This window comes from Mandrillus leucophaeus, unplaced genomic scaffold (assembly GCF_000951045.1).
Source record: "Mandrillus leucophaeus isolate KB7577 unplaced genomic scaffold, Mleu.le_1.0 Scaffold260, whole genome shotgun sequence".
Taxonomy (NCBI): Eukaryota; Metazoa; Chordata; class Mammalia; order Primates; family Cercopithecidae; genus Mandrillus; species Mandrillus leucophaeus.
Window position 1 is genome coordinate 1577745 of NW_012102699.1, and position 19756 is coordinate 1597500.

Consider the following 19756-nt stretch of genomic DNA (forward strand, 5'->3'; position numbering starts at 1 on the left):
ACTATCCTGAAGCAAATATAATTAAAGAAATAAAATGTTTCAGTCCCATACAAATTAACAATTTTGATAATAACTACTTTGGATTCTCATTGTTTCTCCTTTTATTGGTTAGCTCAGGTAATTAAAATCTGACCGCATACAAACATACAGATCTCTACATATGGATCTCTTCAACAGATCAAACTTTATTGAATTATCTGCATGTTCACTAACACTCTAGGGATTCAAAAGCAGTATAACAGAATGAAAAGAAAGCTGAATGAGTCTGGGGTCTCTTCCTAACTACTTAAAAGGCTCTTGTCATGTGAATTTCTGGCTTTGACTTCATCTTAAAAACTAGCTCTAAATCAGAGACTCCTGACTGGTACACCACAGTGAATGAGATACAAGTATGCCAAGGAGAATGACCCTCGTCAGTCTTTGTATGGCTGTCCATGACTGTCAGAATCCCCAGGCTGCTTACTTCTAGTCCTGAGCAATATCTTCTGGTTATCCAGCTGTGTAGTAATACCAATATCATTTTCAATATGGGCCAACTTTGGTCAAAGGCTGAAAAACACTGATATAGATCAGGATTTCTCGACCTCAGCACTACTGATATTTGTCATGAGGGACTGGCTTGTATATTGTAGGATGCTTAGTAGTATCCCTCACCTTCACCCACTAGATGCTAGGAGTGCCACACACCCTCTATCTGTAACAACCAAAGATGTCTCCAGATATCAACAAATGTCTCTTGGGGGGCAAGACTGCTCCTGGTAAGAACAGCTAACCAATATTTACTATCATTTCTAATTCAAAAACATAGAAGTTCTAACACATTTAAGAGGAAGGTCTTCAAAGCGCCTAAAAACCTAATTAATCACTTCAACAAAATCAATCAACAGATAATGCATTTTATACTCACCAACTCTACTGTAAAGCAGCTGTATGCTTGTAAGTTGAATATCAAAGGAATCATAAGCTATATCCATTATCTCTTTAAGATTGGCCTCACCTTGTTTCACATCTGGTAATTCAGAACGACTTTTACTTGTCACCTTCAAGTTAATTTTAATAGTTTAGACTATGCAAAATACTTCAAAATGTAAGTATAAAGTTTTAATTTTTAGACCTATAATATAAAATGTTAATATGAGAGGATAAATTCACAAGTAAGCATACGTAATAAGGCTATTAGAAAGGTCCTCATCCATGAGGTATATGATGAGAGAGAGAAAATAAATTTTTACATATTAGGATATATTTCCCATTTACTTACATTAAAAGAAAGAAACCAAGATGGTCCTGAAGAATAATACGTGTACAAATTTTTTAAATGTGATAAGAGGCTTTCTCATTAAGAGCAAGATCAAGAGACAAATTTAGCTTATAAAATGTTTCTACAGTATGACAAATACTGATATAGCTTTACAACAAGAAGTAAAAGAGTCCAGAATTAAATAGGATAGCTGAATTTTAGTTCCAACTCTGCCATTTATGCAACTCCAGGCAAGTTATATTTGCATCTCTCCTTTCTTGGCATACTGTGCACATTCCTTTTCTCACTTAAACACCCTGGAGATGACTCCACAATAGTACATAAAGCTCTTACTCATAAAAATACATGTGTGTACACATATATTTTTTAACTTTTTTTCCCTCTATATAGCTCATGTGAAGTAAATCCTCAAAAAAAGATTATCTCTGTTTGAAAAGTAATCAATTTTAGGTAACAGGTTAAGCAAATTGCCTAAAATCACAAAATTAGATATCCTTACTCCTAACTTTATGCTCTTTTATACCACACTGCCCTTGAAACAACTGAAAATTCAAATGTGAATAACAAGCTGCATAAATTTTATTATAAATATATACCCAGTGGGTGTTTACACAATTAACAAATGCATAATTTTAAAAAATAGGATAAGGGAAGATGTCAGTACCAAGGACAGGCACGTATTTTTGTTAGGTGGCCAGAAACAGCATTCTAATATTATCCACCTCTCTTGGTTCTTTAAATTGTGATAGATATTCCTCTATATTTAATGATTTACAGCAATGCTGTCTAATAGAACTTCTACAATAACGGAAATGTTCTGTATCAATGCTTTCAAATACAGGCCGGGCACAGTGGCTCACGCCTGTAATCCCAACACTTTGGGAGATCAATGACAGTGGATAACTTGAGGTCAGGGGCTCAAGACCAGCCTGACCAACATGGTGAAACCCCATCTCTACTAAAAATACAAAAATTGGCTGGGCATGGTGGTGCACACCTGAAATCCCAGCTACTTGGGAGGCTGAGGCAGAAGAATCACTTGAACTCGGGGGCAGAGGTTTCAGTGAGCTGAAATCATGCCACTGCACTCCAGCTTGGACAACAGAGTGAGACTATGTCTCAAAAACAAAAACAAAAAATACAGTAGCCACTAGCCACTTCTGACTATTAAACTCTTAAATGTGGCTAATATGACTAAGAAACTGAACTAATTTTATTTAATTCTAATTAATTTAAATAACCACATGTGGCTGGTCAGTGGGTACTATAGTGAAGAGTACAGATCTAGAATACCACAAAAAAATGTATTCTCCACTGAAAATTTGGAAAGAAAAAAGTATATAATTACGAAAAAAGGGCCAGGCGCGGTGGCTCATGCTTGTAATCCCAGCACTTTGGGAGGCCAAGGCGGGCGGATCACGAGGTCAGGAAATCAAGACCATCCTGGCTAACACAGTGAAACCCTATCTCTACTGAAAAATACAAAAAAGTTAGCCAGGCATGGTGGAGGGGGCCTGTAGTCCCAGCTACTCGGGAGGCTGGGGCAGGAGAATGGCGGGAACCGGGGAGGCGGAGCTTGCAGTGAGCTGAGATCGCGCCACTGCACTCCAGCCTGGGCCACAGAGCCAGACTCTGTCTCAAAAAAAAAAAAGAAAAAAGAAAAAAAGGAAGTGACTTAGGTAAACGGAGGAAGGCCATTTCTCAATTTAGAATTATTTAATACAAATATTAAAATGTCTATATATATAATTTTACATACAAAAAATTTCAGAAAGATGAAGATGTATTTGATTGTTTCCAGAATTCTCTCTCATTCTATATACTTTAAGTAATCAAGTAATAGATCTAAATTGAGAAAGAAATCAGCTTCTCAAGTATGACTCTCAAATACTATAAATATAAATCTTAGATTTGGGCCAGGTGTGGGGGCTCACGCCAGTAATCCCAGCACTTAGGGAGGCCAATGCAAGTGGATCACTTTATTACAGGAGTTCGAGACCAGTCTGGGCAATATAGTGAAATTCTGTCTCTACTAAAAATACAAAAATTAGGCGGGTGTGGTGGCGGGCACATATAGTCCCAGATAGGAGGCTGAGGCCTGAGAATCACCTGAACCTAGGAGGCAGAGGTTACAGTAAGCCAAGGTCACAGTACTGTATTCCAGCCTGGGCGACAGAGCAAGATTGTGTCTCAAATCAATCAATCAATCAATCAGTCAATCAATCAATCTTAGATTCTAACCTGACCCTGCAGAGTTTAATTGGTCATTTTGTTTTCATAAGTGTAGGAAAACTACCTAATTGAGACTTCACTTTGTTTATCAGAAAGGAAGATTTCTCAAATCTTACTTATCTACCACAAATACAGGAAAAAACCCTACAAATCAAACTGTCTAAAAAACAAAATACATTTTAAACAAAGAAACACCCTAAATGCTACATCATAAATCAAATATTATTAGTATATACCTTAAGATGACCAAGGTCCAAAAGAAGCAGATTTGATGTAGGACTAAAAATTCCATCTTGTGGGACAATAATATATGAAGCCTTCAAATTAATTCTGAGATCAAGAACTTTCTGTGTTTCAATAATATACAGTAGACCTGGAAAAAATGTAAATATTTTCTATGAATACTTTTCATAAATTACTCGAGAAATATAGAATCACTAAATATATGAACTGATAAAACAATCTTAATGTAAAATTAGTATTAATTTTAAAATGACCTCAGCAAAATACTTCCAATATAAAATTTAAAATATCTGCCAATGCGTGCACTCCTATTTAAATATAGCTGAGTACAAAATTGGAGTAATTCCTCAAAAAAAAATTTTTAACCTATAAACTCAATTTTGGTAAAATTGGGAAGAAAGATATAGACCAAAAAAAACAAAAAAGTTTCAGTGGCATAAAACATTTATTCACAACAACTCTTAGAATCTACATAGATACTTCTCAAATCATAAACTTCATAGAGCTACACTTACCATACTGAACAATAATACTTGATCTTAGTATTATTCTGAGAATATAAAAAATCCTGGATTATCAAATCATCTTCAATAAAATCATATGTAAACCAGAAAAGGCAACAAACCAGAGTTTCCCATTCCCTAGGTCCTTCATTCACTTGGAGTTTTTTAGTTTAATAAATTTAATTCATTCACTTGCATGTGATTAGTATACCAAAGTCATCTATTTTATGTCCCTAAGTCCAGCATCAGCTTTTAATTCTAAACAAATTATTTTCTATGAGATGAGAACCCTTTCTTAAAATAAAAAATTATATGAGCAGCCATCAAATCAGTTTGAGTAAAAAAGAGATATTTGACTTACAAAGTTTAAAAAGATCTGACACTCAAACAAAAAGGCACAGTTTTTCACATACACACACACAAAACGTAGGCAGGTCGGTACCTTTTAATATAACCTTTAAAGTTAAGAATTTATCATTAAAGAATACATGTTCAAATTAAAGAATATGTCAACAATTTTAATGTACTTAAAATTACAAATAAATATATATACACAATTACAAAGCTTAAAAGCAGACATCGAACAAGTGTCAAGTGCCAACACATAATCAGCTTGATATACAAGCCAACAGAAAGGAAAATGAATAAATTAAAAGAAATTAAAATATCTTCTGTTTTAAATATCTATTTAAATTAAAATAGAAAATAAGTAATCTAAGTCTGTGCTACAGTTTGGTGTTTCACCCCTCCAAAACTCATGCTGACACCTGATTTTTAATGTTGAAGGTGGGACCCTAATAAGAGCTGTCTGAGTCACGGGGGCAGAGTCCTCACAAGCAGCTTGGTGTTGTCCTCATGGTAACGACTGAGTCCTTGCTCTGTGAGTTAGAGCTTGTTGTTTAAAAGAGCCTGGCACCTCCTTCCTTTCCCTTGCCATGTGATCTCTGCACATGTGGGCTCCCTAACCCTTTCTGCCATGAGTGGAAGCATTCTGAAACCCTCACCAAAGGGAGATGCTGGAGTCATGCTTCTTGTACAGCCTGTAGAACCATGAAACAAATAAACCTATTTTCTTCACAAATTACGCTGCCTCCAGTATTCTTTATAAAAATAACACTAATAAATTATATCTGGGACGGCTCTTCCTTGAAATATGAGAAACTCTAATCAAAACTGTGTCATCTTTAAGGGATTCCAGTGGCCTTGCCCAGGCAGCCCAAGCAAGACTCTAGTAGAGAGAAGAAGAAAAAACCTTGGCATTTCCCATAGCCTGTAAGAAGCAAATTCAAGTGAAATCTCTTAAAATGAGGATGGGAGGAGAGATGAGATAGAGGTTTGAAAACAGACTGACAGATCATCAAAAATTCTGAAGATCATCCAATTAGGCTGAAACTTAAGAGCAGAATTGACTCAAACGGTTATTCATTCTTTTTCCCCAAATGATTTGGATTCAAACACAGATGGCATGATTTTACTAAAGCAACAAGAAGCATCCAGAAGGGTCAATCTGACATTCAAGATTCTCCAGAGTCTGTCTGTTAAGCATTTCTCTATCTTCATTTCCATCTCCAGTCTAAGGATTCCTCGTGTATTCTGGCCTCTACAAATCAAAGTTCTGGTACTCCTTGGAAGTTCTACCGTAAGCCTTAGTTTCAACAAAGCCTTTCTTGATGCCAGGACACAATGATTTCTCTAAGTTATTTTTAATGGAAGAGAGTGGAGAGTATTTTATTTTGAGCTTAAGTGTATTGGGTCTCTCCCCTATTTTCCATTGCACTTACAACAAAATCCTAACTGCTTAATATGATTTTCATTTTTGCATAATCAAGAGTATGCATCTTTAACATCCCTCCGCTCTCCCCTCACTCATTACATTAGAACCAGTTCAGCTTTCCACAACTTCCAAATTCACCCAACTGTTTGTTAAGTTAAGCTCTTCACAGTTGACCATCACCTTGAAGGCTCTTTCTTATACCCTTTAGCAGTGTGGATCCTGCAAATATATCTGGTCTTAATGTTGAATTTTCAGAGATCTTCTCTGACACTACCACCAAAACTAAATTGGGGCATCTATCATTCTCATTTCCTTAACAGCATTTGGGCTGATTATAGAATTGTTTCCTCACTCAGCTCCAAATTCACCCACTTGTCTGCTCTGTGAAAGTAGATTTGAGTTGCTTAAATGATTTTTCTTTGCCAACTAGCACTGAAATAGATAATGAACACAGGAGAGACACTGCAGGAGAAAAGAGTTTGCTTCCTGGTTCCAGTACACTCATTTAGCAATATCCTGCAACACTGCGCCTTCCTCCAACACAATGCATGCCGTGCACAAGGGCCGACAGCACTCAAAAGCCAGTATTCTGCCCCTAGAAGCCTCCTCAGGTGGTTTCACAGCAGAACGAGGGCAGTGAGACGTTGCCCCATGAATATTTTTCCCTTTTCACCTCAGAGGATGGATTTCCAGAGAGTTTTAGAGAGCAGGTTACCAGAAAGACACCAGCATGGCTTTTCTGCCATTCAGTGACTCACAGAGGTTCCTTCTCCAACAAGATGTGGATTTCAATTCTCAGGGAAGACAGAGACCTCTTCCTAGGGAACACTGTCTCAATTCTATATTCCTTATAACTACTCTTCTTAAATACATGTATTTTTGGAGACAGCATCTCACTCTGTCACTTAGGCTGCAATGTAGGAGTTGCTATCATAGCTCACTGCAGTCCTGACCTCCTGGGCTCAAGCAATCCTCCAGTCTCTGGCCTGCCAAGTAGCTGGGACAATAGGTACACGCCACCAAACCTGACAAATTTTGTAATTTTTTGTAGAGACAGGGTCTTTCTATGTTTTCCGGGCTGGTCTCCAACTCCTGACCTCAAGTGTTCCTCCCCGCTTGGACACCAAAAGCTCTGGGATTACAAGTATGAGCCACAGCACTTGGCCCCTTGCTATATTCTTTAAATTTACTCTTTGGAGTAACAAAACAATCCTTCATTACAGTTAATAATTCATTACATTAAATATACCCATCAAAATTACTGTGTGGTTTTACTCTCCTGATTGGACCCATACGGCATTAATCAAAATTTTCCAGTAGATTGCTCTTAGTTTTATACTTGTCCTATCCATAAAAGTGTAACATCCATCAATAGGCAAGAACTACATCCATTCTGGTCATTGCTATGTTCCCTAAAACCTAGCACAGCATCTGACATATAGATTAGACTCTTTATATATATTTAAATGAGTAAATAAATGAAATAACTGAAAGAAAATGATTTGCTACGATCCTATCAGAGAACCTTGTACTCTGAAAGAAGAGTTTTAGCAAATGATCACATCTGTTTTCCTGCCAGAGACAAAGGATAACTAGTTGAGCAGGTTCTGTAAGCTCGTGCCATACTCGACAACAAAAAGACCTGAAAGACCTTGAGTTCCTAGAAAGGAAGGGGGAAATAACAAGCTGAGCATCCCTAATCTGAAAATCCAAAATCAAAATGCTTCAGGATCTAAAACTTTTTCAGCACCACAATAACATGATGCTCAAAGATCATATTCACAGAAAATGCTTCTTAGAACACTCTGAATTTCATATTTCCCAATTAAGGATGTTCAACAAGTAAGTAAAATGCAAATATTCCAATATCCAAAGAAATGTGAAATATTTCTGATCCCAAACATTTCTGCTACAGGATATTCAACCTATAATACAACAAAGAAACCAGGATATTAATAGAGAAGAATGTAACAAAATAAAAGGAAGAAAGGAGAAAAATGAGGGAAGGAAAGAACCTAAGTAACCTGAGTCATTATAACATATATGAGTCACTTCACAAATAGGTAAATTTTAACTTTCTAGAAAAAATCCAAAATACATTAAATTTAAAAAATTAAGCACAAAAACCTATCATAGAAGCTTTCCATTTTTTTCATAGAATTAGCATTTTTATACTATTGGTGTAGAAAAGAAAACAAAGTTGGAAGAACAGACTTCAAATTTTAGAGGTTATTATGTACAGAAGCTAAAATACTGAAGACTTCCACTTTCTAAAACATGTTTCTGTAACATGTGAACTTTATATTGTGGATATTTACTGTTTGGTAATTTTTTTAAGTAATAAAGTTTAGGAAAACAAATCTTAAGAAATAAAAATATCTCAAAATCTGGATGTCTGTAGTGTGTTTCCAATATGATTAATTTGTATTTATGAGTTTCTATCAATCAAGAACAACTGACTAGAAGTAGCCTGATCTTATGCTTTGGTTTCTACTCAGTATATAATATACCAATATACAGAATGTGAACTAGAAATGGAATTCCCAGATTTTAACAAAGAATACAGGAATAAATGCAAACCCTACAGTTTCTAGAGGTAAGGTATTCACGTACGATCTAATTTAAAACATTCGGATATAAAAATAGTAGAGAAAAATGAGCAAAAGCCAGAGAAGAAAGACACATATATTTTGAAGAATATAACACATACTTTTCCGTGAAAAAAAAGAAAAATAATGAATCAAGATGCATATAACAATATAGCCTAACAAAAGACAACTAGTTAGACATTTCCTGAAGGTCTTATCAAAATGTGAAGTGATTTCTTGACTCACTTATCTAAATTATTTTATCTTAGGAGAGAGAACAAAGGAAAATGACAGATAGTACATCTCATATCTACCAACAAGGATAAAGTGAATATAATAAAAATGGCAAGAGAAAAACTATAATTTCATGCCAGATTTTATAGCCACCAAAATGGGACAAATTCTGAGTTCAATTAGAAGTGTACTCCAGACTTAACAAAACCAGAATTTTAAAACTTTGACAATGAAATTGGATCTTACTCCAATGAGAATTTCAGCCTCTCAGAACAGAGGAAACAGAAGACAAAGATGGAGAGTCTAGCAAGAGTTCTCCTCACAAATCTGAAACATTAAAGGACACTCACTCAAACAAAGAATAATCCTGAAATTAAACCTTCCTCTCCCTAAAACACACTCACAGGGGGACGCAAACAAAGGCCCTGAGAAAAATTAGAAGAAAAAGGTAATACCTCTGTGAATTGTAACTATGATACATTCCTCAAGGAGGTATGTAGCCCAACAATTCTTTGGCAGTCCAGAATGTCTTAAGCAATGAATTTAGTTATGCCACCAACATACCCAAGGTACCTGGCAGAAGAAATATAAATCTTCCCTGAATGAAGGCTCAGTTATCTCAGGCTTCAGAGAATTCTCCCAAATAATATTCTAAGGAAAATGAGCAGACTACAATGAAAAATTACCAAGCATAAAAAGACACACATTACCATGAGTAAGAATCAAAAGAAACAAAAGAAAGAAGATAGGAAAAAGAGAACCACAAAAGCCTTCACATAACGGACTATCTGAAGAGGGAGAACTAACTGGTGAGACAGAATATAAAATACTGTACTTATGATCTCTAAAAAAAAAAAAAAAAAAAAAAAGACGACAAGTGTAAAGATATCCATGGGAAATACAAAACCAAAAAAGAATGACAACGCAGATTTTAAATTTAACCAAACAGAATTCCTAAAGGGAAAAATATAATCACTGAAATTAAACTTAATGAAGAGATTTGATACCACATTGGACATGGCTAAAAAAGGACTCAGTAAACTAAAAGATAAATTAGAAGAAATGACCCAGCATGTAACACAGAGAAGAACAGATGGAAACAAAGCAGGATACAGAAGTTAAGGAGAATGGAAGATGGAGTAAGAAAGGCTAAAATTCATTTAGCCAGAATTCCAGAAGAGAATATATGTAAAGAGTCAGTGGCTAATAATTTTCCAGACAGATTTTCTAGAAATCATTACAATTCATTAAAAATCCCAGTACTCAGATTCATGAAATCCAATGAATCCCAAAAAGGATATATAAAGCAAATCTATAGCTGGATACACCAAATTGCAACAACAGAATACAAAAGATAAAAAGTTCTTGAATGTAAAAGGGTAGATAATGTACAAAAAAACAGCAGACACACTGACACCTGAATTCTCAACATCAGTAATGAAAACCTAAAGACAGAATGGCCTCTTCAATGTGTTAAGGAGAAAATGAACATCAACCTTTAATTCTATATGCAGTAGTGTCATGCCAAACTAATATACAACGGGGCATGGTGGCTCATGCCTGTAATCCCAGCACTTTGGGAGGCTGAGGGAGATGGATCACCTGAGGATAGGAGGTCCAGACCAGCCTGGCCAACATGGTGAAACTCCATCTCTAGCAAAAATACAAAAATTAACTGGGCATGGAGGCATACCCCTGTAATTCCAGCTACTCAGAAGGCTGAGGCAAAAGAAGTGCTTGAACTCAGGAGGCAGAGGTTGCAGTGAGCCGAGATTATGTCACTGCACCCCAGCCTGGCCGACAGAGCAAGACTCTGTATCAAAAAAAAAAAAAAAAAGCACAGATTTGCCACCAGCAGATTCTTACAAGATAAAATATTTACAAGGGAAGTTTACAAATGAACTTCCAGGCCAGGCATGGTGCCTCACTCCTGTAATCCCAGCACTTTGGGAGGTCGAGGCAGATGGATCACCTGAGGTCAGGAGTTTAAGAGCAGCCTGGCCAACATGGTGAAATCCCATCTCTATTAAAATTTTTTTTAAAAAATAGCCAGGCATGGTGGCTCACACCTATAATCCCAGCACTTTGGGAGGTCGAGGCAGATGGATCACCTGAGGTCAGGAGTTTAAGAGCAGCCTGGCCAACATGGTGAAATCCCATCTCTATTAAAATTTTTTTTAAAAAATAGCCAGACATTGTGGTGGGTGACTGTAATCCCAGCTAGTCAGGAGGCTGAGGCAGGAGAATTGCTAGAACCCAGGAGACGGAGGTTGGAAAAAGAAAAAAAAAAGATGAACTTCCAACAGAAAGAAAATAAAATCAGATAAAAAGTGTAGGTGTAAGAGAAATGAAGAGCAAAGAAGGTAGTAAATGCATTAGTAATTCTAAACTACCATGAACTATACGCATATAGTCCAATAAAGTTTTTTTTAAGTACAAAAATTAGTATATGGGGATAGTATATAAAGTTCAACAGTACTAAAGTCCATATAATGACTAGGAGAATATAAAATTATTCATTATATTTATATTTTTATAAAAATGTATACTGTAATTTCTAAAATAAAAAGAGAGAGAGAATATTTAACTTCCCGATCGAATGTAGGGAAGGGGGAAGAAAGGCATCCTAGAATTTATCCAAAGGAAGGCAAGAAAAATAAAACAAGGAAAACCAAATTCAAAAGCACAAAATAGGTTGTTAGACATAAGCCTAAATACATTAATTAAATGCAAACAGTAGATATAAATAAAAAATAAGGATCATAAATTTAGATTGGAAAAAATCCTATTACCTGTTGTTGACTTGACACATCTGAAAACATATAGGGAAAAAGTAAAAATAAAAGAAAAAACATACACCAGGTAAATTCTAATGAAAAGAAACTTTGTACTTCATACTGATATCAGATCAAAAATAAAATAAAGTAAAAAAGTGCAAAGGGAAAAAAATTAAAGCATTAAAAATACAGGTGGTCAACTTTACACAGATAAAATATTTGGTTTATAGGAGGAAAAATAATTTACTCCTGCATGTACTTAATGACAGCCTTAAAATTTATTTTTTTAAATTTTTATTATTATTATGTTGTGTGTGTGTGGCAGAGTGTCGCTCCGTTGCCCAAGCTGGTGAAACCCGCTCTCTATTAAAACCCCATCTCTATTATGGTTTTGCCATGTTGGCCAGGCTGGTCTCAAACTCTGACCTCAGGTGATCCAACCACCTCGGCTTCCCAAAGTGCTGGGATTACAGGCGTGAGCCACCATGCCCAGCCAAATTTATTTTTTTAAACAAACTGACAGATCTATTAGAAATAGAAAAATCCACAATTGATAACGAGGCATTTTTCATGTATTTCTCTTAATAACTGTTAGAACAAGGTGACAAAAGGATACAAAAAACTTGAAGTACATGATTAACAATCCATACCTAATGAATAGGTACAGATATAAAAAGACAGGCTTTTCAGCATATGAGGAATATTTTTTTTTAGCATCATATATTGAGTTAGAAAACAAGTCCTAACCAATTACAAAGCATTAAAATCATACAGATAATCTCTATGGTCAACTATTTAATTAAAAAGTTCAATCTGTAATCTTAAATTTTCCTACAAAGAAATCTCCAAAACCAAGTGGTTTTACTGTTAAGCTCTGCCAAATATTTAAGGAAGAAATAATACCTGACCTTATTCAAACTCTCCTATAGAATAAAAAAGGATAGAACTTTTTTCCCTGAGGCTGATATATCAAAATCTGGAACGCATTCTAAGAAAGGAAAACGAGAGGCCAGTTTTTGTCATAAATAGTGGTCCAAGTATCCTAAGCAAAATTCTGCAACTAACTTAAACGTGGTTACTAGGTATCAACTTTCTGAGTGTAAAAAATGATTATGGTTTTATCTGCCTTTAAACATAAAAGTACTAAATTAGTTTCTGTCAACTAAAACCAGTCTAGAAATATCATAAATTTAAAATAAACTTTACTAAAAATATTCTACCATAAATAAAAGTTTAATATAGGATACAGTATTTAATTCATCAACATTAATATTGGCATTTACCTGTTGCTGTCTTATTGCGAAATTCTTCCAGTTTTGTCAAAGTTGCTGAAGTGAGCTGTGCTAGATGTACCTCTTTTGGAGGTCTGAAGAATTCCACTATACTATTCACTGTCCTCTGTTAAGATAAACATCATTATCACAAACTCAAAGCAAACTGAATTATATTAAAACTTAGTAATTTAAAAACATGCTTACTGCATCATATATGATTTCTAAAGGTTCAGCTTCTATGATACACCTCTGAGTAACAGTTTCATCTAATGGATTTATCTCAAATGTAATTTGGAAGAGTGACATTGCATCATCCAATGAAGACAGGAGGCGGGGTTTTTCTGAATTATCTGGTAAGCCAGTAATATGAAATGAATCTATTTTAGTTTCAAATCTGCATTTAAAAAAAAAAAAAGAACAAAAGTTAGTAATCAGTAAAACTGTAAAGGATTTTTACAATTGAAAATGATTTAAAATATTAATGAAGACAACTTCACTTTGCGTTTCTGACTCCAGTCCATTCCCATCACAGAAGATATACAATGGTTCCTCTAAATTGACATAGATTAATTCACAAAGAATCCTATTTGTGTTGATTTCTATGTAACAAAGTTATAATAAGCTAAAATTAAAATGACAGTAAATCTACAATGCTTAATGTAAAACTGAAAAGTTTTGCACATACAACACAACTCCACACACGTTTTTTTCTAAAAATAAAAATAAACATTTAAAGGCCAGACATGTGGCTCACAGCCGTAATCCCAGCGTTTTGGGAGGTTGAAACAGGCGGATAACTTGAGGTCAAGAGTTCGAGACCAAACTGGCCAACATGGTGAAACCCCATCTCTACTAAAAATACAAAAGTTAGCCAGGTGTGGGGGCGTTTGCCTGTAGTCCCAGCTACTCAGTCCCAGCTACTGAGGCAGGAAAATCGCTTGAACCAGGGAGGTGGAGGTTGCAGTGAGCCGAGGTCATGTCACTGCCCTCCAGCCTGGGCAACAGAGTAAGATTCTGTCTCAAAAAAATAAAACAATAAAATAAACATTTAAAAACCAAGGATGAGGCAGGACTTTGAGAATGACTATGTGAGGAGCTCAGCAACTCTTCTCCCCAGCAAACCAAACAGGGAAAGAACAAGTGAAAATTATAAAATCTCTGGAAATTGATCTAAGGGCATACAGCAAACAGAAAAACTTTTATTCAAGAAAATCTAGGCTGGGCACAGTGGCTCACGCCTGTAATCTCAGCACTTTGGGAGGCCGAGGCAAGGGGATCACGAGGTCAAGAGATCGAGACCATCCTGGCCAACATGGTGTAACTCCGTCTCTACTAAAAATACAAAAATTAGCTGGGAGTGGTGGTACCTGCCTGTAATCCTAGCTACTCAGGAACCTGAGGCAGGAGAATCTCTTGAACTCAGGAGGCAGAGTGAGCCGAGATTGTGCCACTGCACTCCAGCCTGGCGACAGAGTACACTCCATTTCAAAACAAACAAACAAAAATCTGCTGAAATTTGATAAGAACAGGGAGAGCTTGTGGCATCTGAGCTATGATCATCTTCCACCTCTAATCCCCACACCACATTACAGAAAATCTACATTAATATGGGTGCAGCTAAGAAGATATCGTCACACGGCATTCTCCTCTTTATGTCTATCTTCAAATTGTCTTCTCTAGTCTGTCTTATTTTCCGAGTCTGTGTCCAAATTTCTCTTTTCTTTGAAGAGCACACATCATTCAGTTAGAGCAAACACTAATACAGCATGAACTAATTTTAACTTGATTACATCTGCAAAGACTATTTCCAAATAAGGCTGTATTTGCAGGTACTGGGAATTAGAAATTGACATACTGTTTTGGATGACACAATTCTACCCACTACAGTAAGTAGACAAATGGAAAACTACATCTTCAACAATCAACAACAAACCACGGAGGGAGGGAAATCTAATCTCCACAGTTACCACATTATACCACTCAAAACATCAAGTTTTAAACAGAAAATGTACAAAGCATACAGAGAAAAGAGAAGACCAGACATTATGTTCACTAAGCCAACATGTTAAATAAGCTGTCTTACACTCAAAAACTAAAGAAAACCAGGAAAACAACATTTGAGCGCAGAATATAAATCAACAGAAATTATTACAAAAAACCAAATAGAAATTTTGAAGGTGGAAAGTACAACAGCCAATATGAAAAATTCACTACAGATGTTTCTTGATTTATAATGGGGTAATGTCCCAATAAAATCATTGTAAGTTGAATATGTCATAAGTTTAAAATGCACTTGACACACCTAGCCTACCAAGCATCATAGCCTAGCCTACCCTACCTTAAATGTACTCAGAATAGTTATATTAGCCTACAGTTGGGAAAAATCATCTAACACAAGGCCTATTTTACAACAAAATGTTAAATAGCTTATGGAATTTATTCAGTACTGTACTGAAAAGTGAAAAACAAAGGTTGTATGGATACTCAAAGTAAGATGTCTACTAAATATGGATCACTTTTGCACCATTCTAAAATCAAAAAATCGTAAGCTAAACAATCATGATTTGGGAACCATCTGCAGAGAGGTTTAACAGAGGATGTAAGCAGCCCAAAGAAAGAACCATCAAACTTGAATATAGGACACTGAAATGATTGAGTCTGAGGAGCATAAAGAATAATGAAGAACAATGAACAATGCCTAAAGTGGGAGACCATCAAGTGGAACAACATATACACTACGGGACTCTCCGAAGGACATGAGAAAAAGAAAAGATATTAAAAATACTGCGAGAACTAATGGCCAGAAACTTCTCAAATTTGATAAAGAACACAAATTTATAAATCCAAGAAGCTCAAAGACCTCCAATTAGGATAAACTCAGAGACTCACACAGAGACATATTATAACCCAACTGTCAAAAGCCAAAAAAGGAAAACCTTGAAAGCAGCAAGAGAGAAGCAACTCATCACATATATGAGATACTTAATAGATTAACAGCTAATTTCTCCTCAGAAACTATGCAGTCCAAATGGCAGCAAGATCATGTACTTAAAGTGCTAAATGAAAAAAAAAAAAGTCAACCAAGAAATCTATATATCACAAAACTATCCTTCTAAAATGAAGGAAAAATGAACACATTTCCAGATGAACAAAAACTGAGTCTGTCATTAGTAGACTTGCCCCACGAGAAAGGCTAAAGGGAGTCCTAAAGGCTGCAATGGGAGGATACTCGATAGTAATTTGAAGCCATACAAATAAATAAAAAACCCTTGTAATACTAACTACATAAGCAAAGAAAAAAGCCAGTAATTGCATTTTTGGTTTTTAACTCCTCTTTTTAATTTCTCTATGATTTAAAGACAAACACATAAAACTAAATATAAACCTAGGCTAATGAATACACGTATGTAAAACAGTAATTTGTGAAAATGATAACATAAAGATGAAGAATGGAGCTGCATAAGAGTAGAGTTTTTATACACTATTAAAGTTAAGTTAGTGTCAATTCAAATTTGACTGTCTTAAATTCGGAATGTTAATTGTAATCCCTACGGTAGCCCTGAACAAAATGACTAAAATATGTTTGGAAAAAGAAATGAGGAAGAAATAGAAATATATACTCAAAAAAATTAACAAACACTAAGAAGACAGTATTGACGGTGAAACCCTGTCTCTCTTAAAAAAAATACAAAAAACTAGCCAGGCGAGGTGGCGGGCGCCTGTAGTCCCAGCTACTCGGGAGGCTGAGGCAGGAGAATGGCGTAAACCCAGGAGGCGGAGCTTGCAGTGAGCTGAGATCCGGCCACTGCACTCCAGCCTGGGTGACAGAGCCAGACTCCATCTCAAAAAAAAAAAAAAAGAAAAAAAGAAAAAAAAGAAGACAGTATTGAGGAATTGAAGGGACAGAAGATATAAGACATACAATAAACAAATAGCAAAATGGCAGAACTTCTTGCCTACCAGTAAACACGTTAAATGTAAATGAAATTAAACTAATCAAAGGAAAGACAGAGACTGGCAGATTGGATGAAAAAAAACATGATACAACAATACAGATGCTCCTCAACTTATGACTGATTATTTCCCAATAAACCCATCAAAAATATTCCAAGTCAAAAATGTATTTAATATACCTAGCCTAAGTCAGGGACCATAGGCATACTGCCTTAAAGAGACACATTTTACAGCCAAACACACATACGGGTTGAAAGTGAAATGATGAAAAAAGATATTGCATGTAACTCGTAACCAAAAGAGAGCTGGGTGGTTATACTAACATATAAAATAATCTTTAGCCAGGTATGGTGGCTCACACCTTTAATCCCAGCTACTCGAGAGGCTGTGGTGGGAAGATCACTTGAGCCCAGGAATTCAAGGCTGCAGTAAGGCTATGACTACACCATTGCACTCAAGCCTGGGTGGCAAAGCAAGACCCTGTATCTAAATGAATTAATTAACTTAAGTATCTTTCAATAGAAAACTGTGACAAGAAAAAAAAGGTCATTATATTTTGATTAAGAGGCTCAATTCATCAAAGATACAATAATTACAAACATGTATACACCAAACAAAGTCCCCAAAATATATGAATCACACCTTGAAAGAATTAAAGGGAGAAATAGCTCACAATAACACTTAGAAATTTCAAGTTCCCACTTCCATTAAATGAGGAACACTTAGGCAGAGGAACAATCAAGTAATAGAGAACCCAAACAACATTATAAACCAACCACATGTAACAGACAAATATGGACTACTCTACCCAACAACAGCAAGATACATTCTTCTCAAGTGCAAGCACATGGAACATTCTCCAGGACAGACCAAACATTAGGTCACAAAACAAATCACAAAAAGTTTAACAAGAAAATACACCAAGCATCTTCTCCAACCATAATGGAATCAAATTAGAACTGAACAGAAGAAAAACTGAAACATTCACAATTATGTGGAAATTAAACATGCTTAAAGAAGGAACAGGTTAAAAAAAAAAAAAAAAACACAACAGAAATCAGAAAATATGTTGAAATGGATGCAAATCAAACACAATATTACAAAACATACAAGATGTATCCAAAGCAGTTTTCATAGGGAAATTTTTGTCTGCAAATGCCTACATTAAAAAAGAAAGACTATCAAACCAAAAACTTCACTTTACACTTTGAAGAACTACAAAGAGCAGGGGGACGTGCCCAAGATGGCCAAATAGGAACAGCTCCAGCCTCCAGCTCCCAGCATGAGCAACACAGAAGACGGGTGATTTCTGCATTTTCAACTGAGGTACCGGGTTCATCTCACTGGGGCGTGTCGTGTCGGACAGTTGGCGCTGGTCCAAGGGTGCAGCCCAACCAGTGAGAGCTGAAGCGGAGGAAGCACCACCTCACCTGGGAAGCTCAAGGGGGAAGGGAATTGGGAATCCTTTTCCTAGCCAAAGGAAATTGAGACACACAACACCTGGAAAATCCCACCCTAATACCACCCTAGTATTAGGGTGGGTAACTCCAACCCTAATACTACGCTTTACCAAGGGTCTTAGCAAACGGCACACCAGGAGATTATATCCCACACCTGGCCCAGAGGGCCCCACGACGACGGAGCCGCCCTCATTGCCAGAACAGCAGTATGAGATCTAACTGCAAGGTGGCAGCGAGGCTGCGGGGGGGCGCGCGCCATTGCTGAGGCTTAAGTAGGTAAACAAAGTCCCTGGGAAGCTCGAATTGGGTTGAGCCCACCATAGCTCAAGGAGGCTGGCCTGCCTCTATAGACTCCTCCCCTGGGGACAGGTCATAGCTAAACGAAAAACAGTAGAAACTTCGGCAGAGGTAAATGCCCCCATCTGACAGCTTTGAAGAGAACAGTGGATCTCCCAGCATGGAGGTTGAGATATGAGAACGGACAGACTGCCTGCTCAAGTAGGTCCCTGACCCCTGAGTTGCCTAACTGGGAGACATCCCCCACTAGGTGCAGATCGACACCTCACACCTCATACGGGGGGTACACCCCTGAGACGAAGCTTCCAGAGGAAGAATCAGACAGCAACACTCGCTGTTCAGCAATATTCTATCTTCTGCAGCCTCCGCTGCTGATACTCAGGCAAACAGGTCCTGGAGTGGACATCAAGCAAACTCCAACAGACCTGCAGCTGAGAGTCCTGATTGTTAGAAAGAAAACTAACAAACAGAAAGGACATCCACACCAAAACCCCATCAGTACATCAACATCATCAAAGACCAAAGGCAGATAAAACCACAAAGATGGGGAAAAAGCAGTGCAGAAAAGCTGGAAATTCAAAAAATCAGAGCGCATCTCCCCCTCCAAAGGAACGCAGCTCATCGCCAGCAACACAACAAACTGGACGGAGAATGACTTTGATAGGTCGAGAGAAGAAGGCTTCAGTCGATCAAACTTTTCAGATCTAAAGGAGGAACGATGTAACCAGTGCAAAGAAACTAAAAACCATGAAAAAAGATTTGACAAACGGCTAACTAGAATAACCAATGTAGAGAAGTCCTTAAAAAAACTGATAGAGATGAAAACCATAACACGAGAACTACATGACAAATGTACAAGCTTCAGCAACCGACTCAATCATCTGGAAGAAAGACTATCAGTGATTGAAGATCAAATGAATGAAATGAAGCGAGAAGTGTAGAGAAAAAAGAGTAACAAGAAATGAACAAAGCTTCCAAAAAATATGGGATTACATGAAAAGACCAAATCTATGTCTGACTGGTGTGCCTGAAAGTGATGGGGAAAATGGAACCAAGTTGGAAAACACTCTGCAGGATATCATCCAGGAGAACTTCCCCAACCTAGCAAGGCAGACCAACATTCAAATTCAGGAAATACAGAGAACACCACAAAGATATT

The 19756-nt window shown here is 36.6% G+C and overlaps 1 protein-coding gene across 4 annotated transcripts in view; it reads right to left on the reverse strand.

The window, feature by feature from the left end:
• VPS13A (vacuolar protein sorting 13 homolog A (S. cerevisiae)) overlaps positions 1-19756 on the reverse strand; it is a 256563-nt gene that overhangs the window by 171594 nt on the left and 65213 nt on the right. For all 4 annotated transcript variants that reach the window (XM_011984082.1, XM_011984081.1, XM_011984083.1 and 1 more), the window contains exons 18-21: positions 13091-13280; positions 12896-13010; positions 3730-3866; positions 908-1040 (exon numbers count right to left, since the gene is read on the reverse strand). In XM_011984082.1, the coding sequence (XP_011839472.1) occupies positions 908-1040; positions 3730-3866; positions 12896-13010; positions 13091-13280 (575 nt within the window). The remainder of the gene's footprint in view (positions 1-907; positions 1041-3729; positions 3867-12895; positions 13011-13090; positions 13281-19756) is intronic.